Below are 21321 nucleotides of genomic sequence, written 5' to 3' on the forward strand. Positions count from 1 at the left end.
TCCGTGGCTTTCCATCCCGATCTCCCAACGGAAGTGCCTTTTCCTTAGGGTCCGTGTGAGTTCAGGCACCGGGCTTTGAAAAAATGTCCTCTGCTGAGCTCAACTAAGGGTAGGTCCTCACTGACAAGTGACAGCTGAGCGCTTAAAGTGTGGCGAGTGGGAGTTAAATGAGGTCTGCATACCCACCGGGTGTCGAAGAAAGAATGTCAAGTGTCCCATCAAAAAGAACATATTGGTTGTGTATTGAGAAAATATTTGGGACGTATTGTTATTTAAAGTAATTTCAGCTAATGGGCTGGGATATGGCGTCGTGGATAAAATGTTGTACTCGCAATCATGAGGTTTCAAGTTGATCCCTGGCATGGCATGTGCCAGAGTGTTGCCCTCGTTCTCTTGTTAATAAATAAGTAAATATTTAAAATATCAGCTTTTCATACATTTTATATAGCTACTGGGAAATGTCATTTTATTTTTATTCGATAACACTTCTCTGTAGATGAGGCATTCCTGATTCATGTTTTAGTGGCACGTCTCTTTCAGTGCCTAATGACCATTTCTAAATTACTACAGAACTTTTCACTTCCACCCACACAACCTCACCAAAACCTGTGCCCACCTGGTTTGATCTAATTCAGTGAGTAACCCAAACATTCTTCCAGTTGCACAAGGGCAAACTGAAGAATCATTTTTATTTCCTTAGTCACAATGTCTGTCTGCCTCCTCCTCCTCCTCCTCCTCCTCCTCCTTCTTCTTCTTCTCTCTCTCTCTCTCTCTCTCTCTCTCTCTCTATATATATATATATATATATATATATATATAGTTTTGAGAGAGAGTCTGACACCAGAGCACTGCTCACCTCTGGATTATGGTGGAGCTGGAAAATGAACCTGGGACCTCAGAGCCTCAGGCATAAGAGTCTTTTGCATAAACATTTTTGCAGAACCATTATGCTGTGTCCTCAGCTCTCTCTCTCATAATCACTATATTCAATCTGTCAACAAGTTCTGTCAGCACTCACTATTTCAGATCTATCCATTTCCCTTTCTCCTATTTGTTGTCAATTGGAACAAAGGGACACTTTCAGTCTAGGGAAGTAGACACCAAGACCAGGGAGACAGCATAATGGTTATACAAAAGACTTTCATGCCTGAGGATCTGGTTGGCCCCAGTTCAATCCTCAGAAACCCCATAAACCAGAGCTGGGTAATGCTGTGAAAAAAAAAAAAAAAAAAAGTAGAAAGAAAAGTAGACACCAAGTAAGTCTTTCAAGAACTTTATTGTGAATCACACAATAGGAGAGGGACTTTAAGATTCAACACTCTCCCTGATAGAGGGAATATTTCTGCAAAACAAGTCAGTGGGGGAGGGCAGGGGAAGACCTATGCAGAACTGGCACAGGTGCACCTCTGGTCCCAGGGATCACCAACATCTTCCATATTTGATCAGGCCCTCCCTGGGTCAGGTACAAATCAAACCAATCTCTACAGAGATTTTATGACTATAAAGACAATATAATGGGCAGGGGAGATAGCATAATGGTTGTGCAAACAGACACTCATGCCTGAGGCTCCAAAGTCCCAGGTTCAATTCCTTGCACTACCATAAGCCAGTGCTGAGCAGTGCTCTGGTGTTTCTCTGTGTGAGTCTCTCTGCATCTCTCTCAAAAATAACATAAAACATTTTAAAAACACAACATAGTGGAGGTAAGTTACTTCTGAGTTCATAATAGTCGTAATAAGTATGACCAGAAAAAAGGTTCTAACAGGTCCATGGGAAGGCCTTATTATGAAGAGGTTGGCTGGTCTCTGCCTTTCCAATTAAGCCTGCAACAAAGAATATTACTTGGGGGTCAGGCACATCGGGTTAAACGCACATGGCGTGAAGCACAAGGACCAGCATAAGGATCACAGTTCTAGCCCCCAGCTCCCCACCTGCAGGGGGGTTGCTTTACAAGCACAGTAAAGCAGGTCTGCAGGTGTCTATCTTTCTCTCCCCTTCTCTGTCTCCCCTCCTTTCTCAATTTCTCTCTGTCCTATCTAACAACATCAATGGCAACAATAACAAGGGCAACAAACTGAGAAAAAATGGCCTTCAGGATCAGTGGATTCATAGTGCAGGCACCAAGTCCCAACAATAACTCTGGAGGCAAAATATGTGTGTGTGTGTGTGTGTGTGTGTGTGTGTGTGTGTGTGTGTGTGTGTATGTATATATGTGTGTGTGTGTGTTACTTTATCTCCCTGCCCAGAACTGCCTGTGCAGTGGGCATGAAAACCCCTCAACATGCTCTCTTGTGCTACAACTCTAGCTCAAGCCACCATCATCTCATAAAAAAACTACTGAAATAAATTGCTTACTAGCTGGTCTCCTTGCTTCTGTCCATGTCCTTGTCTCCTACAGAACTATTTCCCACATTGAGCCCATGAGAGTGTATTGATTGTTGTATTAAGTCAGATCACATTACTTCTCTGTTGAAAACTCCCTGTGGATGAACTTGTCTTTGCAGTAAAAAAAAAAAAAAAATCCAGGTTTCCAGCTGTATTGTCTTATTTTTACTTCTCCAACCTACTTACTTTCTTCTTACTCCTTCCTTCCATGGTCTCTCCAGTTGACAGTCAACTACATGGTGACTACACTTCAACTACATGATTTTACTTTTGCTCCTTCAATTTCCCAAGTACATGATTATCTCAGAGTTTTTGTTTACTATATTCTCTTTCTGGAATGTTATTCTCTCAAACTGTTTGGGGGCTTGTATGTCTTATCCTCTTAAAATCACAGGAGAGGAACTCTACACCTAGAAGGAAGCAATTTTCAGGACTTGCAATGTCCTGAAAATGGATCAATAAGGAGCCAGGATTTGAACTCAGGTTTATTGGTCTTTTAGAATTTTTTTTTTCCTCCAGGGTTATTGCTGGGGCTCAGTGCCTGCACCATGAATCCACTGCTCCTGGAGGCCATTTTTATTTTCCCATTGTTGCCGCTGCTGCTGCTGTTTGTTATTGAATACAACAGCCAGAGGAGAAGACAGAGGGGCGGGAAAGAAAGACAGACACCTACAGACTCACTTCACCTGCAGATGGGGAGCCAAGGGTTCGAACCAGGATTCTTGCACCAGTCCTTGAGATTTGCACTATGTGTACTTAACCTGGTACTCGACCACCAAGCCGCCTAAGAACTCTTCCAATGAAAGACAACTACCAGGTGGTTTCATTCATGTGTGAACTTTAGAGAACTGGTACATAATAAGCTTGCAAAAAGAAAAGGCAGACAAATTGTCTCTGAAGCTCTATAAGAACTATGGTGTTCATCACTGGGAAAGTGAAGACATAGAACTAGGTGGTGGGTGCAGTGTGGAACCACTATTAATCACAAATAAAAATGGTTTAAATTAAATTAAATTTTATATAGAACAGACTCAAATCTGGACCATCCACTAACCAGGAAGCCCCATGGGAAGGACAAGACAGGAAGCAGCAGTTCAGTTTTTATTATTCATTGAGACCAAGTTGACAGCATGAAGAGTATTCGTTGGTGCCTAGTATACTGCCCCCCAAAAAAACCTGGAACACCTCAAAAACTCACCAGCCATTGCCAACATCCTCTATGAGAGAGAGAGGACACAGCAGCCATTTCCCACTAGCACCCCCCAGTTATACCACTTTCAGTTGTCATGTTGTAGAGTATAGGTGGTTCCCCCAGAATCCAGGGGTTTGGGGGGGCCTATGTTCCATCCGACATACTCCTACTGGTTGATGAAAGTTTTGTTACTGAGCAATTATCCATCCCTCCTCCACCTTCCCACTAATGCCAGGCTCAGCTACTTAACTTTTTTTTGTCAGTGGAATGCAGAGTGAGCATAATGCAGACGGAGAATGGTAAATGTGTTTGTGCTATTTTCCTGTCTTTGAATTCCAGTGACTTTCCAAAAGAAGCACATTCCCTGGGAGTTGGGGCCCATTATCCTGCACTCCAGAAGAAAGAAACATAGAGGGAGTCGGGCGGTAGCGCAGCGGGTTAAGTGCACGTGGCGTGAAGCGCAAGGACCGGAGTAAGGATTCCGGTTTGAGCCCCCGGCTCTCCTCCAGCAGGGGAGTCACTTCACAGGTGGTGAAGCAGGTCTGCAGGTGTCTTTCTATCCCCCCCTCTGTCTTCCCCTCCTCTCTCCATTTCTAGCAAGACATCAATAACAACAACAATAACCACAACAACAATAAAAAACAACAAGGGCAGCAAAAAGGAAAATAAATAAATATTAAAAGAAAGAAAGAAACATAGAGTAAATCTGAGTCCAAGCCATAGACTGGAGGAGCAAACATAGCCAACAAAATCTGGCTTCATAGTCAATATGCAAAGCAGAGAACAGGAAAATTCATGTTCTTGCCGTGTCCATTGCAGTGGCTTTGTTCCCTCCTCAGGATTTTGCAGCAATAGCTCTTTTTAATTTTATTTATTTATTTATTTCTGATCGAGACAGAAATAGGGAGAGATAGAAACATCTGCAGCACTGCTCCACCCCTCATGTAGCTTGCCCCCCCTTACCTCTCCCCCCAACCCCAACCCCTCCCCCTGCAGGTGGAGATCCAGGACTTGAACCTGGGTCCTCATGCATAGTAACTTATGTGCTTTACCAGTTGTGCCACCACCTGGCCCCAAACAGTGGCTATTTTTTAATTTTTTTAATATTTATTTATTCCCTTTTGTTGCCGTTGTTGTTTTATTGTTGTAGATATTATTGTTATTGATGTCGTTGTTGTTGGATAGGACAGAGAGAAATGGAGAGAGGAGGGGAAGACAGAGAGGGGGAGAGAAAGACAGACACCTGCAGACCTGCTTCAATGATTGTGAAGCGATTCCCCTGCAGGTGGGGAGCCAGAGCTGGAACCAGGATCCCTACGCCGGTCCTTGTGCTTCGCATCACCTGCACTTAACCGGCTGTGCTATCGCCCAACTCCCAGTGGCTATTTTTGTAACCATGCTCCTCTAGGTAAGAGTTGGCTTCAATAACCCTTCTCCTTTTTATTAATTAATTAATTAATTAATTTTGGATAGACACAGAGAAATACAGAAGAGGTAGAGAGATACCTGCAGGATTGCTTCATCATTCATGGTGTTTCCCTTCTGCAGGTGGGGACTGGGGACTTGAACAAGGGTCCTTACACATTGTGAACACATGTGCTCTACCAGATGAGCCACTGCCTTGTCTAGCAACCTTCACAGGTGAGCTATCACACCGGCCCTAGGAGATGTTTTCCTTAGAAGGGGACATGGAAGGGACAAGGCCCAAAGTTATGGTTTATGGTTTTATTTTTATTTTATTATTATTATTTACCAGAGCACTGCTTAGCTCAGGCTTATGGTGGTGCTGAAAATTGAACCCAGGACCTTTGGTGCCTCAGACAATTGTTTTACATAGCCATCATGCTGTCTCCCCAACCCTGATTTTTGTTTTGTTTTGCTTAGAAAAAAAGAAAGACCAGAGTGTCTTTGAGGTGGAAAATTCATTGGAAATTAGTGGTAGAGCTTTGGACTTCCAAGCATGAGATACCATATTTGATTCCTGACACCACATATGCCAGAGTGCTGCTTTGGTCTCTCTCTCCTCTATCTCATGAAATAAATAAATCTGAGAGAAAGGAAAGAGAAAGAGAGAGAGGAGAAGAAGAAGGAGGGGAAGGAGGAAGAGGAGGGAAAGAAAGAGAGAAAGGAAGGAAGGGAGGGAGGGAGGGAGGGAGGAAGGGAGAAAGAACACACCACTCAGTTCTGGTATAGGCAGTGCCAGGATTCAAATCAAATCTGGGGCCTCACGCATGCAAGTTTTTGCTCTACTGCTCAGCTGTCTTCCTGGCTGGCCCTTTCTATGGTGGTTTTATAAAAGGTCTACAGATTGACACTCCTTATTAGGTAAAGGCTAATCTCCTCCCCTTGCATATGAGATGGACTTAATGACTCGCTTTTGTTAAATGCTGCACCAGAGACTAAACCCAGAGTCCCATGCACTTTGACACTGAGCCACTTCCCTGGTCTAATTAGTTTCCTCAGAGTGAGAGAGACAGACATAGCATGAGAGAGGGAAAAGCCCTGCTCTACTCCTCATTGCTCTCATGTGCTATCCAGGAAGACTGAGCATTTGTGCCCCAATCCATGTGTGACGGGCACTCACTCTACTATCAAGCCATTTCATGACTCACTTCTAGTGACCAGACCAGAGAACAGTGATGTCCAACACTAGATCGTAAGAGGCACTGTGGGTTCCTTGTGGCTCTCTCTTCTGTGTCCCTCTGGGAGTTGTCAGTTGCCTGGTCATGTGCACACTCAAGCAGCACCATGATTAGACCCATGTGGTAAAGAACTAGGGCTTCCTGCCAATGAATGAGTGAGTGATATTGGAAATAAATCCTCAGGGCCGGGTGGTGGTGCACCTGGTTGAGCACACATGTTACAATGTGCAAGGACCCACGTTTGAGCCCCCAGTCCCCACTTGCAGGGGGAAAGCTTTACGAGTGGTAAAGCAGTGTTGTTGGTATCTCTCTGTCTTTCTATCAACCGCTTCCCTCTCGATTTCTGTCTCTATCCAATAAATAAATAAAGACAATAAAACAAATTTGAAAAGAAAGAAATCCTCTAGTTTCAGTCAAGCGTTCAAACGAGTGCAACCCCAGACAACATTCTTGACTGCAGCAATGTGAAAGACCCTAAGACAAGCACAGCCTTGCTCAGCCCCTCTCAAATGCCTGATCCACAGAACCCAAAAGATACTAAATGCCCTCTCCTCAGTTGTTAAATTCTGGGGTTATTTATCATATAATAATTGATAACAAATTCTCTCTTTGGGCCTATGGCTAAAGACCTGCCCTTTTCCAGGGCAAGAGAACCCAGACCTGGATCTGTCTCACCTTGGGATTAGAGGGGCCATCACAGGGTCCAGAGACCAAGGCACAAGCCACAGACACTGTCCAAGCTGCCTACATGCTCACAGGCTGTTTATTGATCCAAGAGTAAGGAGGACCAAGAGAGGATGAAAAGTAAAACCACATGCCCCAGGGTGGTAGAGCTGAGAGGAGAAATTAACAGAAAGGCCCCTCCTCTTCCTCTTGCCACAGACCCCAGGGGACTCCAACTTTAAATGAAGTGACTGAGAGTCGCTGAGTGGCCTCTAGGAGGCCCAGCAGCTGTTAGCTTGGGCCAGGATTCCCACAGGGGCAAGACCCAGGCTCAGAATGGCTTCTGTGTACACAAAATATCTCTCTGAAAAAGGCACTGGTGGGGCGACAGGGTGGTCTGCAGGGAGGCTCTCCCATCACAGGCAGGATTCACTGTGTCCTGGCTCTGAGTTCTAGTCCCCACAACTACCCCACCTTCTCTTGAGGGTGAGGCCTCTTCTCCTTTGCTCCTTTCTTCTCCCCTCCCTCAGGCCAGCAGTAAGCAGGTAGTTAGTAGAGGGCTGGATCAAGCCACAGGCTGGACAACATCGCTTCAGGGTCAGTGCATCCGCTGTCCTCTAGGCCAAAAGCCCCAGGCGGGTGACTTTGGCTGAGAGGAAGGAGTGGATGATGAAGACCATAGTTTTGGGGCACGAATGCAGGTCCAGCTGCTGTAGGGTAGATGGAGAAAAGGATCAAGAGTCCATCCAGTCTGGCATCTAACACAGCAGAGCTCCCCACCCCTACCTCCAACTCTCCCTGCACCTCCACCACTCACAATCTCTCCTTCTGAGCCCCCGAAGTCCAGGAAAAGGAGACTGGCACCATCATCAGAGGACATCTGCAGCTTCTCAAAGGGCTGTCGGAGCAGCACAGCTTGCGAAATGCCTGACTCAGCTGCCCACAGTGTGAAGCCCTTGTCTATGTGCACAGAGAGGTTGCAAGGACGTCCGTTCCATGTGCAGGCTGCAGGAAGAATGGGTGGGTGTGGGGATAGTGGGTGGGTACGGGCATAGCAGGCATCTCAGAGACCACAGGCCCCATCTCTAGCCCCCAAGGCCAGCTCCAAAACTGGAATGTGAATGCCACCAGGGGAGGGAAGCTCACTGAATGTCAGGCCATCTGCACATACATCCAGCAAAGTCACTCCTATCCTAAATACAGAAGGATGGGTCATCAGAGAAACCATACCCTACTTCTAGTTCCATTTCCAACACTGCCAAAAGTAAAAAGGGGGAGTCATGGACAGGAGACCCACTCCCCACACAGGCATCAACAGACCCACCCAGTGCGACCTGGAATGCTTCCCAGTTAAATGTGACTTTCAGGGGCCATGAAGTGGCACACTGAACACACGCATTACAGTGCACAAGGACCCAGGTTCAGGGAGGAAGCTTTACAAGCTATGAAGGAAGCAGCACTACCTCTCTCTCAAAATTTTTTTATTACTTTTATTTATTTATTGCATAGAGATAGCCAGAAGTCAAGAGGAAGAGGGAGACAAGAGGGAGAGAGACAGAGAGACACCTGCAGCCCTGCTTCACCACTTGTGAAGCTTTCCCCCTGCAGGTAGGGACTGGGGGTTTGAACTCTAGTCCTTGTACACTGTAACATGTGCACTCAGCCAGGTGCACCACCACCCAGCCCGTGTCTCTCTTCCCCTTCCTTCTCAATCTCTCTCCATCTTTATCAAAAAAAAACAATTTCTTAATGTCAGTTTCAGATATATGACAGATGATAATATGGATTTTGTTGTACTAAAAGTATATTCTCAATTTATCTAAAATGCAAATTTAAGCAGGTGTCCTACATTTTATCTGGCAACCCTAAGCCAAGTGCTGTCCCATGTCTTTGCCAGTGGAATCTCAAAGCTAAGGCATGAAAACCCAGGGCAGAGTCTACCTCTGGAGCACATGCACAGCCCAGAGAGCTCTTGGAGAGTTGGAGAAGCACTTTCTGCCCCCAGCCAAAAGCAGCCTAAAGAAGGAAGCTTGAATGTCTCTGGGGATGAGAGGCTCATTACTGAGAGCACATTCCACAGCCCCCCACCCCAGTCTACCTGTCGACACCTCCTGCACACCCTCGGCAGCCCGGTGACAGCCATCCACCAGCTGGCGGGTCCAGGCAGCCAGTTCCTGTGGCGACTCCACGCTGAACAGGTGAGTGTCCACACCATGGTGTGTGCCCGTGCGCAGGGCAAAAGAGAGCTCCGCATCATAGGGCACGGAGCCCTTGGAGGGGCCTGAGTGTACCAACCTGAAAACAAATATCGGGCTGTCAGAAAAGCTGTAATAGGGGGCTGAGTGGTGGTGCACCTCGTTGAGCGCACATGTTACAGTGCGTGAGGACCTGGGTTCGAGCCCCCGGTCCCCACCTGCAAGGGGAAAGCTTTGGAAGTGGTGAAGCAGGGTTGTAGGTGTCTCTCTGTCTCTTTCCCTTCCTATCCCCCTTTTCCCTCTCAGTTTCTGGCTGTCTCTATCCAATAAATAAATAAAGATAAAAAAAGAAAAGCCATGATACATTTTTGCATAGAAAAATATATCACGGGGGTAGATAGCATAATGGTTATTCAAAGAAACTCTCATGTCTGAGGCTCCAAAGCCGAGGTTCAATCCCCTGCACCACTGAGCAGTGCTCTGGTAATAATAATAATAATAATAATAATAATAATAATAATAAAAAATATGTACATATACATATATATCATGACTTTTCTGACTGCCTAATAGTTCTGGCCAAAAGATGAAAAGGAACCGAGCAATGCCTTTATACCAACTAGGAAGACAGGACTTCCTGTCCCCTACACTCTCTTGCCTCTAGTAATACTGGTGCCTTCAGTGACACCTAGCACATTCCTGCCTCAGACCCTTTGCACATACTAGTCTCTCTGCCAAGAGCACTCTTTCCTGAATAAATATGCTGTTCACCCCACATCTCCTTCAGATGTCCTTGTTCAAATGTCATCCTCTGAAACCCAGGAGATGGCATAGTGGCAAAGGCCTTTGTCTCACAAGCATGAGGTCCTGTGTTCGACCCCCAGAACTGTATGTACTGGTTTTCTCTCCTCTTCTCTATCTCACCTAAAAAATAAATGAATGAATGAATCTTTTTTTTTTTAGTCACCTCTTCTGAGAAGACTTCTTTGAACTTCCTGTCCAAAATACACTCTCATCACTCATTAGACTTATTTTTTTTCTCCCCTTTATTGAAGAGATTAGTGGCTGACAGTTAAATACAGTATTTCATACATGTGTAACATTTCTCAGTTTTCCACATAACACTCTAGCCCCCCACCTAGGTCCTCCTCTGCTATCATGTTCCAGGACCTGAACACTCTCCTCCCACCCCAGAGTCCTTTACTTTGATGCAGTACACCACAGAGTTACTTTTCATCATGGTAATAAAAATAAAATTTTTAAGATATTTATTTATTCATTTTCCCTTTTTGTTGCCTTTATTTTTTTATTGTTGTAATTATTATTGTTGTTATTGATGTCTTCGTTGTTGGATAGGACAGAGAGAAATGGAAAAAGGAGGGGAAGACAGAGAAGGAGAGAGAAACATAGATACCTACAGATCTGCTTCACCACTTGTGAAGCGACGCCCCTGCAGATGGGGAGCAGGGGCTTGAACCCGGATCCTTATGCCGGTCCTTGCGCTTTGCGCCGCCTGCACTGCGCTACCACCCGACTCCCAAAAATATCAATTTTTATTCTTTATATATTTCAGTTGGTTCCTGATTGTCTTTTTCTCTTTTATTAAATTTTGATTACCTTTATTTATGGGATAGAGACAACTAGAAATCGAGAGGGGAGAGGGAGATAGAGAGGGAGAGAGACAGAGACAACCTGCAACACTGCTTCACCACTCGCACAGTTTCCCCCCTGCAGGTGGGGACCAGGGGCTTGAACCCAGGTCCCTGTGTACTGTATAACATGTGCACTCAAAAAGGTGTGCCACCACCAGGCCCCTCTGATTATCTTCTTCATTAGAATATTGTATGGGGTACAAGTGTTTGTCAGATTTGTTCTCTGTAGTATTCTCAGTAACTCAAAACAATGTCTGGCAAATAATAGGTGTTCACTAAACTTATTTCATATTAAATTAGTGAGTCACTTGATTGAGTAGGTAACCCATGACCCACTTATGCCTAGTAGCTAACAGGTAGCTGGCACATGGTCCAGAGAGCCCAGCCCAGAGTACAGAGATGGACAACAAAGTCCCAGACTCCCAGCTCAACTCCCATTTGCTGTATAACCTTGCACAGATCACTGCCCCCTCTCTGGGCAGCAGACCTGAGGGTTCTGACCCTCCACCTTCTCTGCTCCTTCTCTACACACTCTGTCCTAGAGCCTCAGTTCCCACTGGAAACTGCTGCAAACACCCAGCCTGCCATTTCCCAGGCCTGTGTTCCAGACCCATGAGTCCAGTGATTCCTATCCAAACCCCCACTTCCTCCCCTGCAGCTCAGACTCCACTCAGCATCTTGCTCCCATCTCCTCCCTTTCAGTCCCACTGATTGCCCAGAACACATGGCTCCAAACATCCCAGAGATCCATCTATTCATTCTGGCCACCTTCCTCACCCTCCCCAGCTGGCAAACACTAAGCCTGGTTAATTTTACCACCCATATGCTTTCCTATGCAAATGCAGCCTTTCTTCTCCATCTGCTGCTTCCACCCACCTTCCTATCAGTCTTGCATGACTACAACAGCCTCTCAACTTGCATCCTGCCCCTCCATGTGGCATTTTCCATGTGGCAGCCACAGGATTCTTTTAAAATACAATCCGAGTCACCTCACTCCCTGGCTAAAACTCACCCATTCCATCACAACTCTTAAGATAAAACTAGCATTTCTTAGTCAGGTAATAGGGGTTCTACAAGATCGGGCCCTGCCAACATCCTGCCTCCTTTCTCTCTACTTCCTATAGAGATTCCACTAACTGACTAGAGCATACTCACAGTCCCATGAACAGGCTATGCAGCCCTAGTTATGGCCCTACATGCTTCTATACCTCTGCTCAAGCTGTTCTGTGTGACCTGTTCCCTTACCCTATTTTATGGAACAAAACTCAGGGGTCAGGTGGCATCACACCTGGTTAAGTGCATGTGTTACTATGCACAAGGACCTAGGTTCTAGGCCCTGGTCCCCACCTACAGGGGGAAACTTCACAAGTAGTGGAGCAGTGCTGCAGTTCTCTCTCTCTCTCTCTCTGTCTCGCTCTCTCTCTCTCGCTCTCTCTCTCTCTGTTTCTTGCCCTTCCTTTTCAATTTCTCTCTGTCCTATCAAGTAAAATAAATAAATAAAGTTATTTTTAAAGTAGAAAAATTAAAAAAGAAAAAAAGGAGCAAAGCTCTATTCCTTCATCACAGTCTAGCTCAAATATCACTCTTGCCTAGTGCCTTCTTCCACAAGACCAGGTTTAATTAAGTGATTCCGAGAACTCTGTTCTGAGGACTTTTCCTGGGTCAGCTCCTTCCAAACTGGAATCTGCCTCAGGGTAGACTCTTGGGACCAGCTGTCTCCAAAACCAGGCAGCACAAGGCTGAGCAGAATAGGCATCAATGAATGAGTGACTGGGACTTCACATCCTTCTGTTCCAAGCCCCCATTTTACAGATGAAGAAACCAAGGCCCAGATTGAGTGGAGACTGGATTTGGTCACCTGGTAGATGCTCCTGGCAGAATCTGGGGTCTAGCTAGAGCATTAGCCCCAGGCTCTGAGCACTACACCCGCCCATGCTGCTGATACCTAGTGGTGATGAGTGGGGCAGTGCGAGCTGGACGACTCAGGGCCTCACGGGTCTGGGGCAGACAGCTGTAGAGGAGCAGCTCCTTTTCTGTCAGCAGGGCCAGGGTGGGTGCTGTGCCCCCACCGGTCAGCTGGAAGGAGCAAAGCACAGTGAGGAGACGGGGGAGTGGTGAAGTCAATGGGTTAAGGCAGGGAGGCATGGTAAGAAGCAGTGGGAGTGGGGTCATCTCCAGGGAAGGAGGCAGGAGTGAGGGGCAGGTCCCCAGCCCAGCAGGCACCTGCTCTGTCAGCCAGCCAATCTGCTTGATGTCCTGGCTCCCAGTGGTGCTGATGGCTGCCAGCAGTGCCTGTAGTTCGTCCTTGACCCAGGGCATCAGAGCGCTGACCTGGGCCTGGATGGCAGCTGCCCACGACCTTGCAGCAGCTTCATCCTTGGCCCTCAGAAAAAGAGTGCTTTGACCATCTGCTGAACAGATCTCCAAATACCTGCAGGTACAGATAAAGTGTGTGTGTGTGGGGGGGGGGGGGGGGGTCAGGCGGTAGTGCATCAGGTTAAGTGCACATGGCGCGAAGCACAAGGACCAATGAAAGGATCCCGGTTCAAGACCTGGCTCCCCACCTGCAGGGAAGTCACTTCACAGGTGGTGGAGTAGGTCTGCAGGTGTCTATCTTTCTCTTTCCCTCTCTGTCTTCCCCTCCCCTCTCCATCTCTCTCCGTCCTATCAACAACAACAATAATAACTACAACAATAATAAAACAAGGGCAACAAAATAGAAAATAAATAAAAAATTTTTAAATGTAGAGAGAGAGGAGAGGGGCAAGATCCACTGGGCTACAGCTGCCCAACCCTGAGACACAAATTATTGCATTTACTTTCTATCTACATGTACACACATAGATATACAAAAACATGAATGCTTTTGGTGATGTCTGAGAACCACAATTAACATAATTCTACAAATTTCAGGAAGTACTAATACCACCTCACTTTCACCCAATACAAAAAGCCTAGCATCCATTGGACCTAGTCTGTAACAAGGACCTATAGTATAAGACTTTTATGGGAATCAGGTGGTAGCGCAGCGGGTTAAGCGCAGGTGGCACAAAGCGCAAGGACCAGTATAAGGATCCCGGTTCGAGCCCCTGACTCCCCACCTGTAGGGGAGTCACTTCACAGGAAGTAAAACAGGTCTGCAGGTGTCTATCTTTCTCTCCCCATCTGTCTTCCCCTCCTCTCTCGATTTCTCTCTGTCCTATCCAACATCGACGACATCAACAACAATAACTACAACAATAAAACAATAAGGGAAACAAAAGGGAATAAATAAATAAATAAATATTTAAAAATAGAAGAAAATAAGAAAAACAATTTTAAAAAAAGACTTTTATGGCCATACCAAAAATATATATGCCATCCCCAACACTATATATTGATCAACATACATTCTATTCAATCACCACCATCACTTGGGCACCCAAAGCTTCTAAAGCAGAGCGGGTTACCTGGAATAAGGCAAGTTCCATCCTTTCCAGATTATGTGTGTGATTTTTGCCAGGTTACTTTCTCACTATATCCTCTTCTATAAAATGGGGTGAAATGGCTGAGGAGATAACACAGTGCTTTACAAAAAAGACTTTTATGCTTGAGGTTCAGAGAACTCAGGTTCAATCCCCAGCACCACCATATGCCAGTGCTCTGGTCAAAAAATTAAAAAATTTAAAAAATTCAAAATAAAAAAAAGGAGGAAGAAGAAGAGGAAGAAAAAGGAGGAGGAGGAATATTCACTTGTTTTGGGGCTGGGTAGTAGCACGTCTGCTGGAACACATAACATACACTACCATACAAAAGGACATAGGTTCAAGCCCCTGACCCCCTAAGAGGAGAAGCTTCACAAGTGGTGGAGCAGTTTGCAGGTATCTCTCCCTCTCTCTTCCCTCTCCCTGTCTCTCGCCTTCTACCAAAAGAAAGGGGGGGAAAATGGCCACTAGGAAAGGTAGCATCATGTAGGCAGAGTCCCAGTAATAGCCTTGACAGCAATCAATCAATCAATCAATCAATCAATAAATAAATAAATAACTTCTTTATCAGCCCAGAAGGTGGCTCAGTAGATAAAGCACTGGACTTTCAAGCATCATATCCTGAGTTCAATCCCCAGCATCATATGTTCTGGTTATGTTTTGGTTCTCTCTCATTAAATAAAGAGATGTTAAAGAATAATAATAAAATGATGATGCCAACCAGACTTCCCTGGACAGATGATCCTACCAATGTGTCCTGGAGCCCTGCTTCCCCAGAGCTCCACTCCACTAGGGAAAGAGAGAGACAGGCTGGGAGTATGGATCGACCTGTCAATGCCCATGTTCAGCGGGGAAGCAATTACAGGAGCCAGACCTTCCACCTTCTGCATCCCATAATGAATCTGGGTCCATACTCCCAGAGGGATAAAGAACAGGAAAGTTATCATGGAGGGGATGGGATATGGTTTTCTGGTGGTGGGAATTGCACCCCTCTTATCCTATCGTCTTGTCAGTGTTTCCATTTTATAAATAAAATTTAAAAATTAAAAAAAATGGAGTAGACTCAAAAGGTTTCTGTGAGTGGTAAATGAAGCTATGCATGATAAGCATTCAATAACATTAGCCATTATCAATTTTATCTTCAATGAATTGTTAGGGACTGCACAGATGTGAAGGATGGTAACCCTCTATGGCTCTGATGCAATTACTAGCAGGCATCTCAGATAGAAAAGACTGGCAAGAGTCACTTGGTGAAAACTTATTTCACAATAGGGAATCTAAAGGTCAGTGAGGCAAAGGAACAGGCTCAAGGAAAACCAGAACTGGAATTCAGGGCTCCTATAGACCAATATGAACTGCTAGAGGAAGGAGAGAAAAGCAACACATGCCATCATCCTCATAGCTTCATTTTTGCATTCATTAAACAAACATATCTGAAGCATGTACATGTTTAAGCATTATGCTTGTGACAAGAGAAGTCTCTTTCTTTTGTGCCCACGACCTAACAGGTGGCTATTTGTCTGTCTGAGCTGCCTGCTACCCCAGGCTTACCTGGGTTCAGGGTCAGTGGGGATGCACCTCCTGGAGACATATGCCATCTTCAAGGACATGTGTTTGGCATCAGTGATGTCCCGAGCCGGGGGGCCAGGAGAGGAAGGCTGCCGCTGAAGAGGTGAGGCAGGAGGCGAGTCCCAGCCAACTGAGGTCCCGCCAGCAGAGTTCTTGAAACATGGTGAGACTTCCTTCATGTACTTAACTGGTCAGGGGACAGGTCAGCAATTAACACTGTGACACAAGATCCCATAGGAACAGCACACATCACAATTATCACTGACTCATTAAAAGTGTACGTCCGATATCACTGACCTCCTCTAGACTAAAGTCTATCACTTTGGAAAGTGACAGGAAATAAGAGCTTTATGCCAACAACCAATTTCTGACTTTTCTGCTGATTTATAGATTGGATAAAAGACTATATTTCCCATCCTCCTTAGCAGCTAGGTATAGTCAAGCATCCAAGTTGTAGCCGAGTAAGTAGACTTGTTTAAACCTTCAGGATGGCTATTTAAATAGATGAGATCTCACAGGTAGGGAGGCAGCAGAAGGCTATGGGGCAGGGGTAGATAGCATAATGGTTATGCAAAGAGAGGCTCATCCCTGAGGCTCCAATGTCCTAGGTTCAATTCCCTGCATCACCATAAACTAGGGATGCATTGGATCGACCTTCCCGTGGTGCATCTCGTGAGTACCCATTCATTGGGGAAACTGACGATCCTTCCATAAACTAGAGGTGATCAGTGCTCTGGTTAAAAGAAGAAAGAGGAGGAAGAGGAAGACAAGAAGAAGAAGGAGGAGGAGGAGGAGGAGGAGGAGACTATGGTAGCAATCACGAGCCAAGACTGCTCTGCCATTGTCCCACTGTTCACCTGGATCTCTTCAGGCTTCTCATCCACAGAAAGGAGGGGTTGAATGAAAATAGCCCTAAACAAAGGCATCCCTAGAAGAAGCTGCTAATTGTCCTTCTACATAGTAATAATCACTACAGACATCATTTTTCAGGCTTCCTTGTGGCTAAAACTGACTCAGTCTGACTAATAGGACAGAAGAGATCTGTGCAGCTACAAATTTCTGCCCTTTACGATAGGTGCAGACGAGAAGGTAGCATAAAGGTCATGCAAAAGACTTTCATGTTGAAGTTCTACAGTCCCAAGATTAATCCCCATAGGCCAAAGCTGAGCAGTGCTTTTTGATTAGCCAAGCTATGTATGATCATGTCATTTTTCTTGCTTATGAATGGTTTATAAAGAAGTAGATGATACAATTCTGACCAATGAGATATGAAGAAAAGTATAGTCTCTCCCCTTCTTTCCTTGCCTTTAGAAGTTGCTGAAGAACTGGTCCAAAAACAATCAATAATAGTCACTTTTTAAATTCAAGGGTTGAGGCTTACACACCGAAGATAGTGAAGCACAAAAATGGGGAGACATGGTGGGCCAGGAGGTGGTGAAGTGGATAAAGTATTGGACTCTCAAATATGAGATTCCAAGTTCAACCCCTGGCATCACATGTACCAGTGATGCTCTGATATCTAAGCTCTCTTTCTCTCTCTCTACTTGGCTTTCATTGATAGATAAATAAATAAATAAGTAAATAAATAACCTTTAAAAAGGAGAAAGAGGAGGAAGTAGAGGAGAAGGAGACAGACCTAGGTCTCTGATGATATGCTAAGCTGCCTCAAGGGTTATTTTCCCCTCCAGAGTTATTGCTGGGGCTCAGTGCCAGCAGTATGAATCCCCTGCTCCTGGCCGCCATTTTTCATTTTAATTTTTTTATTGGATAGGACAAAGAGAAATTGAAAGGAGAAGGGGAGACAGAGAGGGAGAGAGACAGACACTTGCAGACCTGCTTCACCACTTGTGAAGTATCCCCCACACAGGTGGGGAGCCGGAGGCTCAAACCAGGATCCTTGCATGGGTCATTGCACTTTCTACTATCTCTGCTTAACCCAGTATGCCACCGCCTAGCATCCCTTCTTCTTCTTCTTCTTCTTCTTCTTCTTCTTCTTCTTCTTCTTCTTCTTCTTCTCCTTCTCCTCTCCTTCTTCTTCTTCTTCTTCTTCTTTTTTTTTTTTTTTAGGATAGAGACAGAGAGGGGGTCATATGGTGTCACACTTAGTTGAGCATACATGTTACAATTCACAAGGACCCAGGTTCGAGCCCCCAGCCCCCACCTGCAAGTTTCTCTCTTTGGGGATGGGTGGTAGTATACCTGGTTAAGTGCACATATTACTTTGCACAAGGACCCAGGTTCAAGTCCCCAGTCCCCACCTGCAAGGGGGAAGCTTCCTGCACGGTGAAGCAGTGCTGCAGGTCTCTTGTTCTCTTTATCTCTGTCTCTCTCATTCCTCCTCTGAACCTCTCCCTCCTTCTCAGTTACTCTCTCTTCTATCAAATAAAATAAATAAGTAATAATTTTAAAAAGAGAGGTAGAATGAGTCGGGAGGTAGCGCAACGGGTTAAGCGCAGGTGGCACAAAGCGCAAGGACTGGCATAAGGATCCCGGTTCGAGTCCCCGGCTCCCCACCTGAGGGGAGTCGCTTCACAGGCAGTGAAGCAGGTCTGCAGGTGTCTGTCTTTCTCTCCCCCTCTCTGTCTTCCCCTCCTCTCTCCATTTCTCTCTGTCCTATCCAACAATGATGACAAAACTACAACAATAAAAAACAAGGGCAACAAAAGGGAATAAATAAATATTAAAAAAGAGAGAGAGAGAGAGAAGTAGAGATAGTAAAAAGGGAGACCATAGCATTGAAGACTCCTTCAGTGTTGTGGGGACCAGGCTTAAACCTGAATATACTGTCCAGGTAAGCTATTTCACCAGCCCCCTAGTACTCTATTGTGATTCTGTGTTGGGATTGTCTCTCCCACCAAACAGGGAGCTCCTAGAGGATAGAAACTGGGCTTGATACAAACTCAGGGTCAGTGTGCCACCAGTGGAGAAATGAATGCCTGGGCAGGACAGGTCATTCAGCAAGAGGGAGAAGGAGACCCAGGATCAGGTCCAATACCGCCTCTCTGGGAAGCCTTCCCATTCAGGATCCGTCACACTCATCACCTCCTCAGTCCACCTAGACCCTGCTCTCTGTGACTGTCCATGTGGGAGGAGACTGTGTCCTTAGCCCAGGCAGGAAACACTATGAGGACAGGGACCTTGTCTGGCTCATCGGTGTCCCCAGAATACAGCAATGATCTCCTGTGCTACATGCTCAATGTATGAACACATCTGTCAACTTTGAAACCAGAGATACTGCTAGAACCCCTACTCACCCAGCCCCTCCCAGAACTGGGTCCACCTTCTCCTTTCCCACAGGAACATGCTATAAATGGACAAGGCATCAGCTGATGGCTGAAACGGGACTTGGATTTCACAAACCAGCCTGTCCCAGCATGGGGGTGGGGCCTGGGGGAAGCAGAGGATACCCATAAATAGCCTAGCTTTGAGGCCTCCTCCCTACTGCCTGAGATACCCAACCAGGCAGGATGAGGCAGCCCAACACCCAGAGAGTTGAGGGCATTAGTATGGCCCTGTGGCCTATATTCGTGAGACTCTTAGGATGGGCCTAATTGCATTTTACACCCTCACCACACAGCTCCTATCCCCCCTAGAAAGCCCCTAGCCCCATGGCCCTTCCTTCTGAGGGAAGCTGAAGCAGACACAAACACAGGTCACAAGTCTTAGGGACTTAGGTTCTGCCCAGGACAAAAGCCAGCCAGGCAGGAGTAGATAGCATGATGGATATTCAAAAAGACTTTCATGCCTGAGGCTCCAAAGTCCCAGGTTCAATTCTCTGCACAACCAGAAGCCAGAGCTGAGCAATGCTCTGGAAAAAGGAAAAAAAAAAAAAAAAAAAAAAACACCTGGCTCCCAAAATCCAGGTGCACCACCACCCAGCCCCAATAAAATCTTTAAAAAAAAAAACAAAAAAACAGAAATTGAGAGAGAAGGGGGAGATAGAAAGGGAGAGAGACAGAGGGACACCTGCAACACTACTTCACCACTTGCAAAGCTTTCTCTCTGCAGGTGGGAACGGGGGCTTGCGCATTGTAGCATGTGCACTCAACCAGGTGCGCCACCACCCAGTCCTCTGCCTCTGTTTCTTCCTAAAAGGGAAAAAGGAATAAGGAGGAGGGGGAGGGGGAGAACAACAACTTCTTTGCTCCCTGACCTTATAAGAATGATTTGACTTCTTTGGGCCTCAGTTCTTTAACTTTTTTTTTTTTTTTTAACCAGAGCACTGCTCAGCTCTGGCATATGGTGGTGCTGGGGATTGAACTTAGGACCTTAGGGCCTCAGGCATGAAAGGCTTTTGCATAACCACTGTACTGTCTCCCCAGCCCAGTTTTTTAACTTTTATAATGAAAGTAAACAACATCTATCTTCCAGATTCATCTTCCTCCAAAGCACTTTACTTTGCCTAGCACCGAATAGGTCTTCAGTAAATGTTAGTGTTGTTACCACTACTGCTGCTGTCCTTAAAATGGCAGTAGAATGAAGGGCACAGGAGGTGGTAATAGACTGAGATCTCAATCCAGGTCCTGTTATGTGAGCTCTGGACTTGGCAATCCCGATCTACTCTCTGGGGGCGAGAGTCTTCCTGCATTTAGGATGGGCACACAAGGCCAGCTCTCAGAGGGAGGCAATGTGAGGATTACAGTCCAAGCTTCCCACCTGTCTCCCCAAAATGGTGCGGTGAGAACACAGGATTCCAACAGGCTCTGAAAGAGATGACCTTTAAGATCTTGCTGGTACTGCTGGGCAAGACTATAAATAGCTTCAAGCCCTAGCAGTTTTTGCAACAGAACTGACCAACAAAGCCTGAGCTGCCACCCTCTGAGCCATAAAATCCCACCTTACCACACACCCTTGTGTAGTAATGGGAGCACCAGTTCTCAAGATCCCACAGACACATTAGTCCTTTGACTTGACAATACTTCTAGGAATCCCTCTTCAAACAAAAGCTCACACAGGTGTGAAGGAGTCAAAGCTCCATTGTTTATGGTGCAAGAGGCTAGAAGCCACTTAAATGACCATGAATGTTGGCTGCTAAATGCAAGAAGAAAGCACCCTGACTGGCACAGATCACTCAGTCTTGTTCATGGCTACATTCCTGGGGGCCTGTATTGAGTCCTGGCACAGAACAGGGACTCAGCAAATAACTCTCTGTTGAATAAATGCATGAACCCCAGAGATGAAATGTTATGTAAACAAAAACAGGATGAGACAGAACTACCTGCATTAAGTTGAAAAGGTGTCCTCAATTTGTTAATAATTAAAAACAAATGTGGAGGTCAGGCACGGGTGCACCTGGTTAACAGCACATAGCACTATGCACAAGGACCAGGATTCCAGGCCCCAACCCCCACCTTCAGTGGGGATGCTTCACTAGTGGTGAAGCAGGTTTGCAGGTGTCTATCTTTCTCTCTCCCTATCTATCCCCCACCTCCTCTCTCAACTTCTCCCTGTCCTATCAAATAAAATAGAAAAAGAAAGGAAGAAAAGGAGGGAGGGAAGGAGAGGTGAAGGCTGCCAGGAGTGGTGGATTCAAAGTGCCAACACTGAGCCCCAGTGATA

At 45.9% G+C, this 21321-nt stretch overlaps 2 protein-coding genes across 4 annotated transcripts in view; both read right to left on the minus strand.

The window, feature by feature from the left end:
- Positions 1–21321, minus strand: part of CDK5RAP1 (CDK5 regulatory subunit associated protein 1) — a 221811-nt gene that overhangs the window by 53874 nt on the left and 146616 nt on the right. The gene's annotated exons all lie outside the window — the stretch shown is intronic.
- SNTA1 (syntrophin alpha 1) overlaps positions 6965–21321 on the minus strand; it is a 38729-nt gene continuing 24372 nt past the window's right edge. The window contains exons 3-8 of one of the 2 annotated variants that reach the window (XM_060188449.1): positions 15745–15949; positions 12953–13160; positions 12675–12805; positions 8981–9177; positions 7700–7887; positions 6965–7589 (exon numbers count right to left, since the gene is read on the minus strand). In XM_060188449.1, the coding sequence (XP_060044432.1) occupies positions 7500–7589; positions 7700–7887; positions 8981–9177; positions 12675–12805; positions 12953–13160; positions 15745–15949 (1019 nt within the window). In that variant the 3' untranslated portion in view covers positions 6965–7499. Of the gene's footprint in view, positions 7593–7699; positions 7888–8980; positions 9178–12674; positions 12806–12952; positions 13161–15744; positions 15950–21321 lie in introns of both variants that reach the window. The other variant, XM_007522679.3, reaches the window with a different exon arrangement.

This window comes from Erinaceus europaeus, chromosome 1 (genome assembly GCF_950295315.1).
Source record: "Erinaceus europaeus chromosome 1, mEriEur2.1, whole genome shotgun sequence".
Lineage (NCBI taxonomy): Eukaryota > Metazoa > Chordata > Mammalia > Eulipotyphla > Erinaceidae > Erinaceus > Erinaceus europaeus.